The sequence below is a fragment of the Caretta caretta genome, chromosome 2, assembly GCF_965140235.1.
Source record: "Caretta caretta isolate rCarCar2 chromosome 2, rCarCar1.hap1, whole genome shotgun sequence".
Lineage (NCBI taxonomy): Eukaryota > Metazoa > Chordata > Testudines > Cheloniidae > Caretta > Caretta caretta.
In genome coordinates this window covers 171668251-171690388 of record NC_134207.1, presented here as the reverse complement: position 1 = coordinate 171690388, position 22138 = coordinate 171668251, and the positions used below count along the sequence as shown (strand labels likewise).

The following is a 22138-nucleotide window of genomic DNA, read 5'->3' as shown; positions in this document are numbered from 1 at the left end:
GCTGTCTGTAAGCAAATACTCACCAGCAACTACACACCACACCACAGAAACACTAACCCAGAAACCAATCCCTGTAGCAAACCTCAATGCCTACTCTGTCCCCATATCTACTCTAGCGACACCATCAGAGGACCCAACCACGTCAGCCACACCATCAGAGGCTCATTCAACTGCACGTCTACTGATGTGATATATGCCATCATGTTCCAGCAATACCCCTCTGCCATGTACATTGGCCAAACCGGACAGTCCCTACGTAAAAGAATAAATGGACACAAATCGGACATCAGGAATGGTAACATACAAAAGCCAGTAGGAGAACACTTCAATCTTCCTGGACATTGCATAACAGATTTAAAAGTAGCTATACTTGAACAAAAAAACTTCAGAAACAGACTTCAAAGAGAAACAGCAGAACTAAAATTCATTTGCAAATTTAACACCATTAATTTGGGCTTGAATAGGGATGGGGAGTGGCTGGCTCATTACAAAAGCAACTTGGCCTCTCCTGGAATTGACACCTCCTCATCTGTTATTGGGAGTGGACTCATCCACCCTGATCATATTGGCCCTGTCAGCACTGGTTCTCCACTTATGAGGTAACTCCCTTCTCTTCATGTGCCAGTATATTTATCTCTGCAACTGTAATTTTCACTCCATATATCTGAAGAAGTGAGGTTTTTACCCATGAAAGCTTATGCTCAAATAAAGCTGTTAGTCTTTAAGGTGCCACCGGACTCCTTGTTGTTTTTGTGGATACAGACTAACACGGCTACCCCCTGATACTTGAAATCAAATAATAGTATCCTTCTAGAATGTAAATTTAGCGTGTACTCACCTTAGCAGTGCCAGTTTAAAAAAAAAGTGACCTAAACACATAACTTTAGACACTGTGCAGATGAAGGTTGCTTATTTTCAAATTGTATTTTTAATTATATCTTTAAAATAACAAAATTGGTATGAAAATAAATGCAGTTCCTTCCAAGTCCGATAGTAATAGTAATGATGGAGTCAAATGTTAGTGAGTTACGTACATGATTGTGATTGGTAACCATAAATGCCAAAATAATTAGAAAAATAAATCCCTGTTCTTAACAAAAGAGAGAAAAAACAATCATGTATGTTAAAATTAAGTAAATACTTTTTAAGGGAGTGAAAAACAAGTGACTAAAATAGAGCAGATAATGGCAGTAAAGATAGTGTACAAATGATCAAACATTCACCCTTGTGCAGCACACCAGCACACTGTGTGTGGTTCCTTTGTAGAGCGCTGAATTTCACTCTCAATGCATGTGCTGTCTGCAAAACACTATTTTTTGTGAACCAGCCAGGGACTGCCACTGAGGATTCCTCCTCTCTCTTGCTCTCTCCGAGTTCTTTCTAGGCCTGGGGAATCAAACTCCTCCTGTATGGAAGGAGAGCTGAATTCCATTTTCAATAATGGTCCAGTGTAGGAACACGTACTGCACTGCTCTGAGTCCACAGCAAACTGCTGATTGGGGTCCCTGTGAGATTTGCACAAAGATCGTGGGTAGTATGTGGCCTTTTTGTAGTAACTAAACTTTTAGTTATTAAAACAGTTTAAGTGCCTCTTTGAAACATCCACTATCATTCCTCTTTAGAGCCACCAGCCTTACATTTCTATGATTCTATATTTCTCTGATCATTTCTGCTATTTCCTCCCTTCTTCTTTCTCCCTGTTCCCATCTTTCTTTCTTTCTTTCTTTCTTTCTTTCTTTCTTTCTTTTAGCAGCTCCCAATTTGCACTCTGCATGGGCTTCACTGCCATCTTCCTGCCCCATTACAACCAATACAATCAGCAATCAAGTAGTTAACACTGCGGAATGCCTACAGCAAAGCCCTCAAGGCAAACAGCCGCTCTGGTGCTGCCCCTGCGACCTGCTGTTTCTACAAAGAGCTGGATGCGACACTTGGGGGTGACCCCACCTCCACTCTGAGTACCACCATGGACACTTTAAAGCCCAGTTCAACAAGACAGGAGGAGGAGCAGCAAAGCGGGACTGAGGGTGCTGAGGCAGAGGAAGACACCCCGGAATCCCTAGAAGCATGCAGCCAGGAGCTGTTCTCAAGCCAGGAGGAAGGTAGCCACTCGCAACGGCCGGTGCTTGGGGAAGGACAAACACCACAGGAGGTTCCCGGTAAGCGGCTTTTATTTGGGGAAGCAAGTTATTTGGTGCGGGCTCTTGGGGCAAGGAGGGTTAGGGCTGCATGTGTGCCTAGATGTGGAATAGGGCGTTGATATGCTCTCTCACATCGTGGTAATTGGCCTCACTGATCTCTTCAGAGGTCTCATCCAGAACTTGGACAATGTGCTTGTGCAGGTTTCTCGGGAGAGCGACTGTGGTCCTTGTCCCAGTCAGGCTAACTTGTCCATGCCACTGTGCCGTGAGGGGTGGGAGGGACCATTGCTGCACACAGGAAAGCTGCATATGGGCCAGGGCGGAAGCTGCATTGTATTAGAAGACCCTCCCTTGCTTCCCAGGTCACCCTCAGCAGCGAGGTATCTGCTAGGACGAACTCTGGTGGAAAATGTGGGGACAGTGTTCAGTATAGGGGCCCCCTGCCACTGCTGGCTCTCCCCAAGGATAGTACAGCTGTGAAACAATCAGTCATGCTTGACCCTGTGCTTACTCACCATTGTGGGGCTCCCGTGGGTTATGTGCACTCGCTTTGAGACAGGAAAATCATGCTATTGTGTAGACTGTGCTTGCCCTTAACTACGGGGGAATCGTTGCTCTGTCTGGTGTGAACAATGCTGCCTCTGTTAAGTGTTGCATTTTGCCTTTACAGATGCAACCTTGAGATCTCAGCTGTCTGTTTTATCACCGGCCAAAAGACTCCAAAGAATCAGAAAGAGGCCACGTAGAAGCAAGGAAGACATGTTGCATGAAGTAATGCAGCATTCAAGTAATGAAAATCAAAAAGTGCAGGAGTGGCAGGACAGTGAAAGGAGGATCCACCAGCAGAATGAGGAGTGCCCGCACAAAAGCATGGTGCTCTGGCAGCAAAACACAGATTGGCTGATAAGCATAATGAAGCGCCAAGCGGACTCTATCCAGGTGCTTGTAGCCATGCAGGCAGAGCACTACCGTGCCCGCCCCGCCCCCCTTGCAGCCCTTGCTCCAAAACTCTTTCCCTTGTGCCCCCATGTCACCTCGAACCCACTTTCCCCGGCATCCAGGTTCTTACCGCCATCAGCTGCCTCCAACACCTGTAGCTTCCACCACCCAGCCCTGAAAACTACGACTCTTACCCACAGCACTCAACCCCCATCACTGTTGGATCATATTAAAGAAGTTCTGTATTAAAATCACAAATGAGTTTGATTCCCCATAGTTTAAATTCCAGGGTATTACTAATTAAGAGGTCTCTTGGTTTTTAGTACTGTTTCTCTCCCTCTAGGTGTGAAAATTGAAAGCTGCTAATTGTGTTAGTACATTCTAAGACAGAGTCTGTTCTCAAAGCAATTCTTTGTAACAACAACTACTCACACAGAGAGAGACTCAAAGCAATACTCTGTAACAACAGAAACAGCACCCAGAGACTCCCCGCCCTTTTGTTATATTCATCTCGCTTTGTTAACAATTGTGATTAAAATAGAGACAGAGGATGTATGTGGATGGATGCTTAGTGTGGATAATAACTGAATGATCAGGGAGGTGCCAGCCTAAGAATCCAGTGTCGTCGGCTGAAGAAGGCGTCAAGTGGAAATAACCAGAGAACCCCCCCCCCCCCCCGGAGGGCAGACTGGAATCCACCCAACAGCCTCAAGAATGGGAGAACCAAAGAACAAGATAACATCTGGCAGCACAGAGCCGTCAGGAATGTGCCATCTGCTGATTGATTCAGCAACAGCATGATGAAGCAATTCCCATAGACTGGCATAGGAAGAAATTCCTATAAAAATGGACTCTGGAAAGTGAGAACTTTGGGGTCTGATTCTGCAAACCAACTTCCAGGAGCATCAGATGAGCATCTGACAAGGCCCTGCTCCCTCCTCATGTCCAGGCCACCTGGCCAGTGGCTTGGCATGAGCAACTCTAAGGCTGGTAACTATGATAACAACCTTGCAGAACCTGTATGTGTGTGTGTGTATATGAATGAATGTGTGACTAAATATGAAATTGAATGGAATGTTATAGCTATAACTAACTGCTTACTATGATTCTTTCTGTATTCACAATAAATGTGGTATTTTGCCTTTTCCCCTTTAATAAGATCCTGCTGGTTTTTATTTTATTGGTATAACATCACTATGCAGTATAGCCATCCTGAAGTGCAGCACTCATTGCACACCATTGCAGACAGGAAGGCTGAGTATGATAACAGGACATATGCAAATCTGTGATTCTACCGTTCCCCACCCCTCCCCCTTGCCCTGTTTCCCAAGCAGTTGTGTTTCTTTTCAAGAAATGGACTTTTTGGCTTTGAAAACATTCTTTATTATTGCATAAAGGAAAAGATACCTTAGCCCAGAAAAGAAACAGGCATTGGAAGTCAGCGTAGCAAACACAGATTCCTACTAACATTGGAACTACTGCACTTCACTCCCGTGCAGGGCACCAGACGTTACTGGTGGCTTTCAGCCTCAAATTGCTCCCTCAAGGCAACCCTAATCCTTGCAGCCCTGCGCTGGGCACCTCTAATAGCCCTGTTCTCTGGCTGTTCAAATTCAGCCTCCAGGTGTTGAACCTCCGAGTTCCATGCCTGAATGAATCATTCACGCTTCCCTTTACAAATGTTATGGAGGGTACAGCACGCGGATATAACCGCGGGGATGCTGTCATCGGCCAGGTCCAGCTTCCCATACAGAGAGCACCAGCGGCCCTTTAAATGGCCAAAAGCACACTCTACAGTCATTCTCCACTGGTTCAGCCTGTTGGTGAACCACTCCTTGCTGCTGTCAAGGCTCCCTGTGTAGGGTTTCATGAACCATGGCATTAAAGGGTAAGCGGGGTCTCAAAGGATCACAATGGGCATTTCGACTTCCCCCATGGTGATCTTCTGGTCTGGAAAAAAGTCCTGGCTTGCAACTTCCTGAACAGGCCAGTGTTCCAAAAGATGCATGCATCATGCACCTTTCCGTGCCAGCCTGCGTTAATGTCAATGAAACGCCCACGGTGATGCACAAGCGCCTGGAGAATCATAGAGAAATACCCCTTCCGATTAACGTACTCGGAGGCTAGGTGGGCTGGTGCCAGAATTGGAATATGTGTGCCATCTATTGCCCTCCACAGTTAGGGAAACCCATTTGTGCAAAGCCATCCACAATGTCATGCACGTTACCCAGAGTCACGGTTCTTCTGAGCAGGACGCGATTAATGGCCCTGCAAACTTGCATCAACATGATTCCAACTGTCGACTTTCCCACTCCAAACTGGTTAGCGACCGATTGATAGCTGTCTGGAGTTGCCAGCTTCCAGATTGCAATAGCCACCCGCTTCTCCACCGTCAGGGCAGCTCTCAATCTCGTGTCCTTGCACCAAAGGGTGGGGGTGAGCTCCTCACACAGTCCCATGAAAGTGGCTTTTCTCATCCAAAAGTTCTGCAGCCACTGCTCATTATCCCAGACTTGCACGACGATGTGATCCCACCATTTAGTGTTTGTTTCCTGAGCCCAAAAGCGCCATTCCACGGTGGTGAGCATGTCCGTGAATGCCACAAGCAAACTCGTGTCATATGCGTTAACTCGAGTCGATATCATCGTTGGAGCCCTCACTGTCACTTTGGATCATAAGGAGTAACTCGACTGCCAAACATGATGTGCTGGCGAGACTCGTCAGTATACTCGTCAGCAGTTCAGGCTCCATTCCCGCAGACCGAAAGGGAAGACAGAGCACGCAGTACAAAAAGCGTTGAAAGATGGCGCCAAATGTGGATGGAAGCATAGGGATTGCTGGGATGCAAACCGATGGATCACAGGGCATTGGGACAGGACCCAGAATGCCCCGCACCCCCCGCACCCTTCCCAAAAGCCACAGCACCAGAATGGGAAGAGGTGCTCTGTGGGATAGCTGCCCATAATGCACCACTCCCAATGCCACTGCAAGTGCCGCAAACGTGGCCATGCCAGTGCGCTTGCAGCTGTCAGTGTGGACAGACTGCAGCGCTTTCCCTACTGCAATCTCCGAAGGTGGGTTTAACTCAAAGCCCTCTACATCTGCAAGTATAGCCATGCCCTAACTCAGGGTATGTCTACACTGAAACTAGGCACCTGCGGCTAGTCCGTGCCAGTTGACTTGGACTCCCAGGGCCTGGGCTGCGGGGCTTCCACTGCAGTGTCGACTTCCAGGCTTGGGCTGGAGCCAAGGTTCTAGGACCCTGCCCCACAGCCCAAGCCCCGTGAGCCCAAGTCAGCTGGCATGGGCTAGCCCCAGCTTTAGACATTCCCTCAAAGTGTCATTGCTAAATACAAGATTTGAACAGAGAGTTTGGCATAAACAGTTAACACATATTTCAAGGGACCATTCAAGGTGAAGTTGCCCATTAACACTGTTCAAGTCATAGAGGGGAAGAAGAGGGGGGCGTTGTTAGTGGGTTACAGAGTAACAGCCCTGTTAGTCTGTATCCGCAAAAAGAAAAGGAGTACTAGTGGCACCTTAGAGACTAACCAATTTATTTGAGCATAAGCTTTCGTGAGCTACAGCTCACTTCATCGGATGCATACATGGGTTACAGACTGTTGCAATAAGCTATAAATACAGTGTCTCAACTAACAATCCCACTAGCTGCTTCTCCCACCCTTCCTTTCCTCCCTATGACTGGTGGGGTGTTAACCAGTCATCATGAATGATCCCTTGAAATACGCGTTAACTACCTTATGCTAAACAGTCTGTTCAAATCTTGTATTCAGCAGTGACACTTTGGGTTAGTTTCCCCAGACCTGAAGAAGAGCTCTGTGTAAGCTCAAAAGCTTGTCTCTCTCATCAATAGAAGTTGGTCCAATAAAAGATATTTTATCTTCACCCTCCTTGTCTTTCTAGTAGCCTGTCACCAACACGGCTACAACAACACTGCACACTACTGGTACGGTTTCATATTTTAAATGATACAAAACTGCTATCAGCAAGAACACAAAATATTGAAAATTAAGGCCCCAATCCTACAAACATTTAAGCAGATATGTAACTTTACTTGTATGAATTGACTCCAATGGGCCTCCTGGTGCTTAAAGTTAAGCATGTTTTTGCAGCATAATTGTTTATAGCATATGGGGCTAAAGTAGTTATTCACTAAAAACCATTCTCTTAGTCATATAAAATATTTGTTTATGTGGTAAAAGTCTAAATAACTTTTCATTGTTTACACTGAAACAGTTTTGTTTTGAAGTGACAAAGTTATTGTGAACATGTTTTAATACACACAGGTCAACATTTTCAAAAACAGGAACCTAAAGTAAGACTAAATTCAGGCATCTACATGACTTATGGGCACAAGTCCCACTGACTTCAAATCCTGATGGACCAGTATAGCCTGGTTGGAGCACTTCAACATTCTTGACTCAATGCCTGGGGAAGGCGGTGTAGGTTGCAAATATAGCCCGGGCTATTTGCTATCAATTTAGTGTTTGAGTTTGTGTTGTTCTCATGATACAGATTTTAATAAGGCCTTGGACTTTTCTATTTCAGCATAGATGTGCAATTCTAAGTGTGAAACTTCGTAGAGATGTTTTTTCTATTACATCAGCCCTACACCTTTGCCCTGGCCGAGGTACTCTCTGGCCAGTTGCTAGATGGTAAAAATTTTAATGCAGAAATGGCAGAAGTGTTCAATGAATAGTTTTGTTCTGTATTTGGAAAACAACAGGATAATAGACTTGTATCACATGAGGCTGATGAAATACTTTCCAGTCCATTAGTAACCAAAGAGGATGTTAAACAGCATCTATTAGGGATAAAACTTTTTTAAATCAGCAGGCCCAGATAACTTCAATCCAGAATCCTGGAAGAACTGGCTGAGGAAGTCTCTGGCTCGCTGATATTAATTTTTAATAAATCTTGGAATACTGGGGAAATTCCAGAAGACATCAGGATAATGAACCACGGGAACAACTTATTAAGGGTTCTGGTGGATTTTCCATCACCAGCAATTTTTAAACCAAGAGTGGATGTTTTTCTATAAAATATGCTCTAGGAATTATTTTGGGGAAGTGCTAGAGTGTGTGTTATACAGGAGGTCAGACTAGATCAGAATGGTTCCTTCTGGATTTATAATTGATGAATCTATGAAATCTGAAATTCTACTAACAATTAGGAAACATATTAAAGAAACAAGCACAAAACATCCATTTAAAAAAATTAAGACTCTCAAACAGGAATAAAAAAAAATAGCAACATAGAACTAACATTTTTAAAGGTCAATTAACTTACTTTTTAATCTTGATTTTACTTATTTTTATTATTATTTTAAATACACCCTGGCCTGATGCCTCTGATGTAGGCCACAAGAAGCTGTTCCATACCCCTAATTATTTTTGTTGCCTCTTTCTGTACCTTTTTCTATTCCAGTATATCTTCTTTTGAGATGGGGTGACCAGATCCGTACACAGTATTCAAGATGTGGGTGTACCATGGATTTCTATAAAGGCAATATTACATTTTCTGTCTTATTATCTATCCCTTTCTTAATGATTCCCAACATTCTGTTAGATTTTTTGACTGTCGCTGCATATTGAGTAGATGTTTTCAGAGAACTATCCACGACTCCAGGATTTCTTTCTTGAGTGGTAACAGCTAATTTAGACCCCATCATTTTGTATGTATACTTGGGATTATGTTTTCCAATGTGCATTACTTTTCATTTATCAACATTGAATTACATTTGCCATTTTGTTGCCCAGTCACCCAGGTTAGTAAGATCTCTTAGTTCAGTCCAAACCAGACTGCGAAGAGTTACAATCTTGAGTAGTTTAGTATCATCTGCAAATTTTGTCACCTCACCGTTTATTCCTTTTTCCAGATCATTTATGAATATGTTGAATAATACTGGTCCCAATCCAGACCCTTGGTGGGCACCACTATTTACCTCTCACAATCTGAAAACGGACCTATTGCTACCCTTTGTTTCCTATTTTTTAAACCAGTTACTGATCCATGAGAGGACCTTCCCTCATATCCCATAACAGCTGTCAAGGTTCCTCCCCCACTCTGAACTCTAGGGTACAGATGTGGGGACCTGCATGAAAAACCTCCTAAGCTTATCTTTACCAGCTTAGGTCAAAACTTCCCCAAGGTACAAAATATTCCACCCATTGTCCTTGGATTGGCCGCTACCACCACCAAACTAATACTGGTTACTGGGGAAGAGCTGTTTGGACGCGTCTTTCCCCCCAAAATACTTCCCAAAACCTTGCACCCCACTTCCTGGACAAGGTTTGGTAAAAAGCCTCACCAATCTGCATAGGTGACTACAGACCCAGACCCTTGGATCTTAAGAACAATGAACAATCCTCCCAACACTTGCATCCCCCCTTTCCTGGGAAATGTTGGATAGAAAACCTCACCAATTTGCATAGGTGACCACAGACCCAAACCCTTGGATCTGAGAACAATGAAAAAGCATTCAGTTTTCTTACAAGAAGACTTTTAATAAAAATAGAAGTAAATAGAAATAAAGAAATCCCCCCTGTAAAATCAGGATGGTAGATATCTTACAGGGTAATTAGATTCAAAAACATAGAGAACCCCTCTAGGCAAAACCTTAAGTTACAAAAAAGATACACAGACAGAATTAGTTATTCTATTCAGCACAATTCTTTTCTCAGCCATTTAAAGAAATCATAATCTAACACATGCCTAGCTAGATTACTTACTAAAAGTTCTAAGACTCCATTCCTGGTCTATCCCCGGCAGAAAACAGCATATAGACAGACACACAGACCCTTTGTTTCTCTCCCTCCTCCCAGCTTTTGAAAGTATCTTGTCTCCTCATTGGTCATTTTGGTCAGGTGCCAGCGAGGTTACCTTTAGCTTCTTAACCCTTTACAGGTGAGAGGAGCTTTCCCCTGGCCAGGAGGGATTTCAAAGGGGTTTACCCTTCCCTTTATATTTATGACAACAGCTTACTTTGGTTATGAGCCTTTGGCGAGGGACCTTATCAAAGGCTTTCTGAAAATCTAAGTGAACTATGTCCACTGGATCCCCCTTGTCCACATGCTTGTTGACCCCCCTCAAAGAATTCTAGTACACTGGTGAGGCATGATTTCCCTTTACGAAAGCCATGTTGACTCTTCCCCAACAAATCATGTTCATCTATGTGGGAACACTCCCAGGGACCTGTCTCCACTAGAATCCTGGGTAACAGGTGAAAAAAAATTGTCAGACTGTTACAAGGGTCTTGATCCATTATGAATTCAATAACCTAGCAACATTTCCATCACTTTTTTTTATAACTGTGAAATCACCTCACTCCCAACCCTGGATTTGATCATTTATTTCACCTACCTCACATAGGTCCAGATTTTTCATGTACTACAGTGTCTGTGTGTGTGTGTGTGTGTGTCTGTCTGTCTTTGCACAGAGGTCTCTTCTCTCCATTGAGGAAAAGGAAAGAAGAGCGGACTGGGTATCCAGAGGATGGTCAAAAGTTAGGCCTGCACTGGGTGGCACAAGCTGTCAGAAGAAACCTGGGCAGCACAGCTCCATTGGATACATGCTGCCAGCGAGGCAGACGGAGGTCAGAGCATCCCAGAACCAAAGGCACAGCACCTTTGTGAGCAAGTGGATTCTCTGAAATCTGGGCAAATCCTGGGTGATCTGATGGTTTTGGGGGATGTGCAAGGCATCAATAAGGCAAAGCAGGGGGAATCTCCCCCTGCTCCATCCCTACTTGGGTAAGCAGCACTCCCCTGCCTCCTATGCAGGTGTGTGACAGCTCCTGCTTCTGTTTCAATCTACTTTAATCACCGGAACAGTGGGCTGTAATGTGTGCCTGCCTCTTCTGCTGGAGGAGTTTGGGAAATACTCTGTGAATGGATCTTCATGGAGTTTTCTTTCCTCTGTGCCCCCTTGCACCTTGGGTTTTATAATGGTGGGGTGATCCTACCCTTAGTTATCATATTCTTCCCATTTTCTTGCATCAAGTGATTTCTGTACATGATTTCACTGATTAACTCCTCACTTTGACTTTGCATCATCGTCCTTATCCACTTCTACTTCCCATCACCCTCTTCCAATCCTTACCCTTTTTATGGCCCCTAACCCTCCCCTTCCCAACACCCAACTTCTCCTCCTTTGTTTCTTACTCTTCCCAGCTTGTTATAACAGTATGTCTAAGTGCTGCGTTTAATGTTATGTCTTGAATTAAGTCTTCAGGGAAATTTTGCGTCTAAGGTTAGACTGGAAACTCTTCAGGGCAGGGGCAGTGTATTTTTATGTTTTGTACAGTGCCTTGCACAGTTTAGCTGGTGCAACATAATGGAAAAATTCTTTGGGGAAGGGACCATCTCTTATCCGTAACAAGACTTTTGTGCTGTCTAAATTTATAGTACTATATATATATATGTTTAATAATAATCTATACAATTTCTAATGAGGGAATCTTATTGCATCATAGGCACCAACTCCGTGCGTGCTCCAGGGCTAGAGCGCCCGTGTTAAAAAAAAAAGGTGGGTGCAGCCCCTCTGCTCCGCTCCATCCCCACCAGCGTCTCCCAGCGTGTAGGAGGCACTGAGGGAGAAGAGTGAAGGCGGTGTGTGCTCAGGGGAGGGGGCAGAATGAGGCAGGGTGAAGGTGGGCCTTGGGGAAGGAGTGGAGTGAGGGCGGGGCCTGGAGCGGAGTGGGGGTCGAGCACCACCGGCACATTAGAAAGCCAGCACCTCTGTATTGCATTATTCATCATCCTATTCAGAGGAGTTAATTGTTTCAGTTATTTTACAGCGTATGTTGTATTTCATCCCTTTCATCTAGAGTGTCCCTTTAATTTTCTCCTCCTTTATTCCTTTAGAAGCTAATCTTTTATGTTCCTCTATTCCAGCCACTTTCCCTACTGTTTGCTGCATTCTCCAAGTAATCCTTTGAACACACATTTTTAAAGTAAGTCTCTTTAAAAAGACCTTAAGAGAATCCTTTTTAGGACTCTACCAGGATATATATTCAGCATCTATCTGTTCCATATTTGTTTGTGTGTGTTATATATCCTTGTCAAATTCACTCTTCTGTTGAGCAGAGTCATCTTTATATATCCATACTGGCTACCATTGTTGAATAGGGATCTCTAGGCATAAATAGTTTATCATTGATTTTCTTACTCTAATCTCCAGTAGTTTTTCTTCCAGCCATTGAAGTTTGCTGATGCACAATTTTCAGGCTCATGCTGGTAATATGACACTAAACTATTTTCATTGTTGTTGTTGATTATATGCATTTATTATCAGATTAATACAAGTTTTTAATTGATTTGCCTCCAAGGTTCAGGCAGCTTTAGAACTGTCTGGCCGGCTTGTATTTTCTAATTTTACTCTTTGCCTCCTTCACCATCATGGAGATCTTTATTTACCATTCATCCCTGGAGGTATCTCAGTTTAATATTCTGCTAATCCTGTGAAGAACTCACATTTCTGTGACTGAGTTTAATAAATCACTAAAGCCATCTGAAAATTTAAACATGGACTCAAACAAACAAACAAACCAACCCTTCTTTAAAACCGACACCTGGGGTGAAGTTCATCCCAAAGTAGATCTGCACCAAGGTCCTGTGCACTTAGGGTGACCAGATGTCCTGATTTTATAGGGACAATCACGATTTTGGGGTCTTTTTCTTATATAGGCTCCTATTACCCCCGACCCCCGTCCCGATTTTTCACACTTGCTGTCTGGTCACCCGATATGCCCTGCATATGCCCCACCTAAGTCTGTTATGTCGAGCTTACCTGATTGATTCCATACAGGGGTTGGGTACCAGCTTAGTTTGATGGGGTAGAGGAAATGATCACAGTAAGCTGAAAAGGCTGCACTATCCTGAATACTAGAATTGGTCAAAAAAAATAATTTTATGAAGGCTTTCTTCCAAAATATATAGGGTTTTTGGGATGGGTAGTGGGGGAAGGAGGCGTAGTTTGAAAACTGATTTTTTTATTTTTTTGTCATATTCAAAACATTTCAACCATCTCTACTATCACACAGTTGTGGTCAACATCATGGTTACTGGCTTGATAGTTAAAAATTGTGTTAAAACAAGGTTGTTTGGGTATGACCTTGATTATTATATTTGAGGTAGGTTGAATTGCAAGGGTCATGGACAGTGTATTTGAGAGTCTGTATGAGAAGTGAGCTGTAGCTCACAAAAGCTTATGCTTAAATAAATTTGTTAGTCTCTAAGGTGCCACAAGTACTCCTTTCCTTTTTGCAGATATAGACTAACACAGCTGCTACTCTGAAACCTGTATGAGAAGGTGGTGTATATAGCTTTACACTTTTTGGGGGTGGAGTGGGGTGGGATACTTTTTTTCTTTCTTTCTCCCTGTGGTTTTGTGTTATGCATTGTTGTCAATCAGCAACCTTAGGTATTTTGCCCCTAGGCATCATCTACGTTTGAATGTAGACAAAACCATATCATTTGCATTCTGTGAACGTTTCAGCACTCCAAATGTTGTATCACAAATACTTGCATAAGCATATTTTACCACGGATATTCAAACATTCACTAAATTTTTTTTTAACTATTTGATTGTAAAATTCACAGTTACTTCTACATTGGTTAGATAAACCATATGGTATTATTTGTATTACCTTCTTAAATGTATTCACTTCTTATTGCTAACACCAATTGTTCAAAAATCACGAGACGGGATGCCAAAAACAATGATATTGGCTTAAAAATAATACATTTGGTATTCTTTTGGTTTGTTTTGGCATCTGTACCTGTAGAGTGCACTTAAGTCATGTTTTAAGCTTTTTTCTATAATCATAAAAGCTGAAAACTTTCATTATTTAAAAAAAATAAAAGTACCCTGAGATTCTCATAATTGCTTGCCTCCAGGATTTGGGTCTGTAAGAAAAACACCAAATTTCATCCAAGGGATCCTAAAAATCATAAGAATCAGCAATACTGGATGACAAAGGTAACAACCAACACAACAGGAGTTTCAAGTGATGGTGATTTGTTGCAGCAGTTCTAGGATCTGTGTGGTTATTGGGCCTTGTGCTACTTTTCTGACATGATATTCAGTATGCTTTTGTTATTCATTACACTTGTTTGTTCATTAGTAATGGGCCTGACCTAAAACCCAGTCCTAAATATCACCAGATTTTAATATTTAGAGCCAGCTCCTGATCTGAATTTTGTAGCTCCCCTATTTCTGAAAGGTGCTAAAATAAACCCCAGGATTATAAACCACCCTAAATTTTGGGAGTTCAACTCTGGATCCAAATTTTTCAATTCAGGACTCTCTTTAATACTCAGAAGCCTTCATGTAAGAAAGTGTTATGAATAAAACTTTATTCTTTAATTAATGGAAGATCCTATTAAAAGCAATATGTAGTTGAGATTCTGTTCTCTGGTATAACTGTATTAAGCCAGAGTAACCCCACTTACTTCAGTGAGTACAACTAAACTCAGGCTCTAGCCCTCACTCTTTCAGTTTTCAGTACTTCGATACTCAATTTCCATGAGCTGCTTTCACTTCCTTTCTAATTCTTTCCTTTTGGAGATGCCATTCCATATTTGTTTGACTAAAAACATGCCAGGTACACACGAATGTTCTAGCTGAGATGGTGAGGTAACTGGAGAAGCTCTGCAATAATTTATGAATACTGTATGTTGACCTGATCGCCGGGATGTGCCCGGTCTGAATATATTGGTTTCGTTTAATAGGGGGCTGTAAGGAAAAACAGGCAGGAAGTGAAAGAATGGCTCAAGATAAACCACCTTTCAGCAAACACGTGAGGGTTGTTAAGGGATAATGCCCGGACAGTTAATTTGAAGATTTTACCTCCTCCCCTAGAAAACCTGCAAAGCTAGTTTTGTCCGGACAGTTCCAAAGCCTGGGAACACAGAAGAACAAAGGAATGCTGGCAGTTTAGAAAGGGTCTCTCTCAAGGGGGGTAGAGAGGTTGTTTGGGGCATTTGTCACAATTCAGGGCAACTGCACCTATATTCCCTGTCCAGAGGTCACCAAGGGCACCCCCTTTTAGACTTCCAGCTCCCAGCCATTACCTCTTTTGGACAGAGACCCACAGCTCTCTCCCTCCTGACCAGGATATTTCCAAAGTTCCCTGCCTACACTGTGATATTCCTAGCAAGCCAGACTGTTTAAAAGGCCAGTATCTGTGCTTTGCTTTCTCTCCAGAGGCTGTGCTACACAGCTCTTTATAACCAAAAATATTTATTGTTAAGGTGAAAGTATTATCGAGAAGACATATTTAAAACAATGAAAGAACCTACACACATGCTAAAACTATTACTAGCGGTCACGCCAGCTCCAACTTTGGGCTCTGGTAGGTGTTAGTCCTTCAAAACCCACAGCTAGGTTTTCCCTGTGGTTGCAAGTTTGTAACTGTCTCAGATTCAGAACCAAAGTTATCACAAATTGTTCATCTTTCTTTTATGCAGCTTGGACCTTTTATCTTGACCTCATGTTACAGGTGATCAGCAGACAGTAACTCATTCCTCAAGGCATAGTTTCAAAAGGCTGGGTATTTGCATTCACCTCTGAGATAGTCCCCAGGAAAACCATTTAGCACTTTTTGTTTCAAAAGTCCATTCTTGTCTGACACATTGTTCAAAATAGTCCTTTTACTAAGTTACATACAATCCAGGCCCACAGTTATACATAAACCATTAACTTAATACAATAGGCTGCAAAGATACTTAAACCTAATTCAATAAGATCTCCCAAGGGTATTGCAAGAAGTCGCTGTATCTGTTAGAGTTTGGGGGAACCAGACTAAAGCAATGGATGGATTGTCTGAAGAAGTTAGGCCTGCCTAGGTTACCATCAGGTAGGTTATGGTAAGCCTTTAGACAAGCTAGCTATGCATACAGTCTGCACGTTGTTCTAAAATCATCTCTCTAACTGCTGTGTTCCTACTGCAAAACAAACAATACTTGGGTTTAAGAAGGCTGTTTGGTCACTCTATTTGCTACTCGTCACAGATGCCTGAAGAAAAGAACTGCAGGTACCAAACACCATAGGCGCTGACTCTGTGGTTGCTCGGGGGCTGGAGCACCCACGGAAAAAAAACAGTGGGTCAGCACCCACCACCTGATCAGCTGTTTGGTGGCCCCTGCCAGTCAGCTTCCCCCCCCCCCCATACAGCATCTCCTGCTCGCCGCTAATTAGCTTTTCTGCAGGAGGCACTGGGGGGGGGGAAGGGGAGGAGCGAGGGCAGGAAGAGGTGGAGTGAGGGTGGGGCCTTGGGGAGAGGGTGGGGCGGAAAGAGGCAGAGCAAGGCTGGGCCTTGGGAGAAGAGGTGGAGTGGGGGCGGAGCACTCCCGTGGAAAGCTGAAAGTCAGCGCTTGTGCTGTGCTAAAAGACAATCACACCTGCTGAGTAAGCACAAAGTACTGTAGCCCCAGGCCCAGCCTAAGAGTGGGAGAATTGTGGAATTCCACCCCAGGAGGGGAAAAGGCACAAAAGGTGAAGGGGTGTGGGAGATGCCAGGAAGGGGACAGAGGTGCAGCTAGCCCTGTGACTGTGACAGAGTCTCTCTCAGTGAATTCCATGTGATGATATACGCTCATCCCATTCTCCATCTGGATTGGGATACACAAATGCATGCATATGCCAATCAAAAATACTTAGTTTTGACCTCATTCGTCCTCTCCATTTGTATTGTTGCACACCTGTATTTATCTGCTCTTGTCAAAGCTAATCTGGAGGACCCTGAAAAATTAGTTATCTGCATTCCATGCAGACTCACACAAACATACATCTGGCCAGACGTGTACAAAAGGAGGGCTGGTAAAATCCATTGTGTAATATTTGCTTAAAGGGGAACTGAAATGCTCTATTGTAAAATAAAGAAGTAAAAATAACACGTTGTTTAAGATCCCTAATCACTAAGCCCGTATGTACAGTAAGTAATGGAGCTGGTATTAACTGATCTAAGTATTATGTAGTTGTCTTTGCTGTAGTGCCCAAATACCTCTCTAGTACTGAATTGTAATTGGTAAAATCCACCAGCAGCAAATATACCCAATTTGGTTCAAACCCAGGAGTCCTGATTCTGCCATTGTCCAGAAGCCCTGCTTCTGATACAGTTTCCCTACCCCCACAGCCAGATTGGGAGAGTATCAGCTTTGTTTTTTGTGGGTGGGGGAAAAAGTACAGTATGTAACCTTTTCTCTCCCCATATCCTCCAACCTCTGATGTCCTGTTAGCTCTGGGGAGGACGTGTTCAATACCACTGTGATCTGTGTGAGGATACTAGATAGGTAACATATCCCAGAGCTGGTGTGTGTATTTGTGCAGGGAATTAGAGAAAGAGTGGGTGGAGGTTTTCTGCTAAGTAGAGGAGAGGGGAATCTGCCCTGTGCCCAGCCAGGGCTCTAACACAGGGGAGCTGTCACCACCATGGAGCAAGGGGTCACCACCACGGAGCAATGGGTCACCACATGCGACTGGAGCATAAGAATAATCATCATGTTGGCACTGCTGGGCTCCCTAGGCTGCTGGTTTGTTTTGTTCTTCTGCTGAAGTATCCTGTTGTCAAGAGTTGGAAACCTGCAGGGAGATACTGACTCCTTCTGTCTCACTAGGGAAGGTGCAGCTCTTCAACTCACCATGGACATAAAGGAGGAAGGCGTTTCCCTTCTGGTTACTGGAATCTAGTAGAAGGAGAAACCCTAGGAAAGAGACAAGCCTGCGGAGATGGCTTTGGCTGAAATGTCACTACGTTTAAGTCACTACGTTTAAGGACCTTACACTGACAGACAGTGATTTTGATTCTTTCTTTTATACCTCTATAGCTAGCCAAGTGATAAGAATACACCTAAATTTTTAGAGTATAAGCCTTTAGAGACAGGCCTGAATATCTATATCCTAACATGGGGTCACGTCCAATGTGTAGAGCAGAATGTACTCTTTTACTGAAGGTTTATAGAGCTGAGGTTGAAGGAAGTAGAGCACAAGGCAGATCACAAATGAGGTTGGAAGATGCAATTTTGAGAGATTTAAGAAGCCTAAATTCTTTCATACGGTCTCTGTCAAAGGAAGACCATCTAGGATAGACTGTTCAGGATAGAAGTCCCTTCTACACACCACCATGGCTACATCATAGCCGCCCAAATCTGCTGCTGATGTTGCTTATTTTGTGTTAATAATGCCAGTGTCTGGGAAGGGAATGAGTTACTGAACGTATGAAGTGTATGTTGACTGTTTTGGAACAACCAGGGGCATGCGCAGGAATTTAAATTTGACCGCTTTTGGAGGGGCATGTTCTGTGCCCGCACCGCAGCCCCAGGGCCGAAGGAGCCCACTCTCCTTTCTGTGGCCCTGGAGGAGTTCTGTGCCCTCACTGATTATTGCGGGGGCCCGTGCCCCTGCTTGCTGCACCTTGTGCATGCCCCTGGGAACAGTGTGAAAGTGCCCCCTACTAACAGGCAGCCAAGCTATTGTGAAGGTAATGTAAAGGACCAGCTACCCTTTCAGGATGGCTCTGCCTTGTTTTGTGAAATTATGTCCCCTTCCAGAGTTTAACAATGCAGGAGCTGTTCTGCCAGGTATTCTTCTTTGGCGAGTCAACATATTTACATCACAGCAAAAGAAACTATGACAGCATCAATTCTATTCTTTTTCCCTATGAGGAAATGAATATTTAGCACTATGATTGGAGTGGAAATAATGCACTTAGTTTCTCCCCTGAGGTGACATCCATATTCATTTCTGTGTCATGGCAACTGACAGAGACTATTATATGCTACTTCAGTCTCAAATCATGAGACAGTGATTATATGCAGTAGCTCTCTGCAATTCTTTACCAGCAAGATCAAGTGTTCACAGCAGAATTCAAAGACGCTTGGGTGTCTGATGTTACTGTTTCTCAGCCAGATTAGTAGGAGACTGATGGCCAGCTCTTCTTTATAGTTCTTCTAAACAAGGTTTTTAGCATATCTCAAGAGGAAACTGAATAACTGGTGACACTGAGATCCTAGGGATTGCACAGGGTGAAATTCACTATATGTTCATAAAGCCATGATAACTGAGCTTTATCCAAGTAAAATATGTAAGGGATTGGTAGTAGCAAAATCCGCATCCTGAGGTCAAGACAGGGGACTGCAAAAACCCAACCTTGCTGACACGGTTCCTACTTATGGGCTAGAATAACAGCCTGTACTGCTTGCATGGGGTGTTAGCGTCACTGGATGCACCAACTAAGCACAGGACCCCTGGCCTGCTCTATTGCTGCCTTATGCTCTGACCTGCGTGGGGCTGACATAAGCACTCCCTGTGGAGTGCAAGAGGTACAGAGAACCACTACACAGCCACTTAGCCAGAGGCTATCCTCACATAATCCCACCCAGGGACTTGGGAGGTACAGCGGGTCTTGTTTGGGCCTTTGGCACCAGGGTGTATTTCACCCCAAGATAATATGGCAAAATCTCAATGGTCTGAACCCTCATTCGCCAAAACTTTTATTTACATCAGTGCCAGATATATCCCAACAAGTTTGAATGAAGCTCTGATCCTCAAGCTTAAACTGCAGATCGACTAAGTGTAGAAGGAATGACTATGACGACTATGAATAGGCTATGAGAATGTCAGTGAATGTAGTCATATACATTATGGAAGGTCATCAGGTACTACAGAGATGGAGGAGGTATTAAAAAAACGTAGAGAGGTAAGTAGGTAGATAGGGTTTTACTGGTCATAACCTATCAAAACTGTGAATCTTGCTTATATGTTTTAATGACTGTCCGGTTTGGCCAATGTACATGGCAGGGGGCAGTGAGTGCACGAATCACGTGGAGGTAGAAAAGGAGCCAATATTCTGTCTGAGCCTTATTATGGGCCCAATCCTGTCTCTTATTCCACCGATGTAAAAGACCTTCTGGCAGAGGAATGTCTGTGGTTCTATGGCACTAGGGTATACAGGTTGGGGAGGCCACAACCAGCATGCATACATTTCAGCTTGGGTATCAGTGGGGCTCAGCTGTGTAATGGGGGCAGGGAAAAGCCAAGGGAAGGGGTTTGGGGCCTGGAGACTGAAGTTCTGTGATTATGCTGACGCTTTGCTTCTTTCCCCAGGTGGGGCAGCATTAGGGCTCCTAGATAGGCATAGCATTCACTGTGCTCTGATGGGTTTGAATAGAAATTGGGAGTGGCTGGGTCATTACACATATTGACTCTATTTCCCTATGTTAAGTATCCTCACACCTTCTTGTCAACCGTCTAAATGGGCGATCTTGATTATCACTACAAAAGTTTTTTTCTCCTGCTGAGAATAGCTCAGCTTAATTAATTAGCCTCTTACAGTTTGTATGGCAACTTCCACCTTCTCTGTATGTGTGTCTATAATCTTCTTACTATATGTTCCATTCTATGCGTCCGATGAAGTGGGCTGTAGCCCACAAAAGTTTACGCTCTAATAAATTTGTTAGTCTCTAAGGTGCCACAAGTACTCCTTTTCCTCTTACTGCATCATTATTGGTGCATATTCCATGATGCACACAGTAGTTTGGAAAGAAATGTATACATACTTGAGCCAAAAAAATGAACAAATATTGAAACAAATGGGAAACCTTTTGCTAAGAGAAGAAGAAACATTTATATATAGTAAACTATCTGAAAGTTTTATCCTTTCACTAGTGTTTGTTTTAAAAATTAATTTAATAATAAATTATTTGCTTGACTGTTCATTGTTACAAATAATAATGGTAACTACGAAGTATCGTCAAGTCCATTTCAAAGACCTGAGGCATTTCTTCAGGATGAGCTGCCTAAAGAGAAAAGTTAGAATTGTTCAACTATAGAACTAATCCACAAAAAATAAAGTCATTTTAATTCATTCCCAATAAGAAAAAAAATGAAACTAATCCTCTGGAAAGTGGTTTCAGCACAACAGGCAAAAGAAAAACAGAGTAGTAACAAAAAAAGGAGGACTTGTGGCACCATAGAGACTAACAAATTTATTTGAGCACAGCACAGCTCACTTCATCAGATGCATGTAGCTCACAAAAGCTTGTGCTCAAATAAATTTGTTAGTCTGTATCCGCAAAAAGAACAGGAGTACTTGTGGCACCTGAGGGACTAACACGGCTGCTGCTCTGAGATTAGTCACAGTAAATGGACTCACACTTCTTTCTCCTCCAGAAAATCAGATTGTAATAACAATATGAAAACAGGTACCAAAAGTTACCTCTCTTAAAACTGACACTCAAACCTTGTACAGGAAAAAGTTATGCCCTGATCATTATATCTCATATATTACTGATCACAGCCTTGGCTTCTGTATACATGAGACATAATCCTCTCAGTTGTCCAGAGAATAAAAATCCATATGAAAAATATTCTCTCCCCACATCTTTTTTTAGAAAGAAAGATATAAAGATCATTTTTAAAATGTATCTATTTTGGCAGGGGGGCTGAGAGAGGAGGGTATGCACTTTCTTTTTTAAAAAAAGATGTGGGGAGAGAATATTTTTAATATGGATTTTTATTCTCTAGACAACTGAGAGGATTATGTCTCGTGTATACAGAAGCCAGGGCTGTGACCAGTAATATATCACTCCATGCAGAAAATCCACATTCCAACCTGGTGCATTACGTAAGGACATCCTCCGATGTAAATGAGCACAGCTTCATTGACTGTAAACTCTTCAGGCCCTGGGACTGTCACTTACCATAAGTTTGTTCTGTACCTAGCAGTGGGGTCCTGATCTTGACGGAGGCCTTCAGGTACTTTTTTAATGCAAATAATAGGTAATAATTGAAGTTAATGGAGCTATGCAGTTTACACTAGCTGAAGATCTAGACCCAGCTGTCCAAAACTATAAAAACCAAAATAGAGACCTACTGCACATGCTGACTGAAACTCAACTGCTACTGAAACAGTATAGTAAAACATACTCACAGAAATGCAAACCTCATCTTTATGAAAAAGTCAAATAGAATTTAAAAGGGATGAACTCAATTCACTTGCAAAACTTTCCACAGTCACCAGCAACAGAACACTAGAC

General features: G+C 43.1%; 1 protein-coding gene across 1 annotated transcript; it reads left to right on the top strand.

The window, feature by feature from the left end:
* Positions 1-1240: 1240 nt before the first annotated feature.
* LOC142070855 (uncharacterized) lies at positions 1241-4238 on the top strand. Its single transcript, XM_075124789.1, has 2 exons — positions 1241-2159; positions 2812-4238. Exons 1-2 carry the CDS (start codon positions 1967-1969, stop codon positions 3327-3329), a joined length of 711 nt encoding a protein of 236 aa, XP_074980890.1. The 5' UTR covers positions 1241-1966; the 3' UTR covers positions 3330-4238.
* The last annotated feature ends 17900 nt before the right edge of the window (positions 4239-22138 follow it).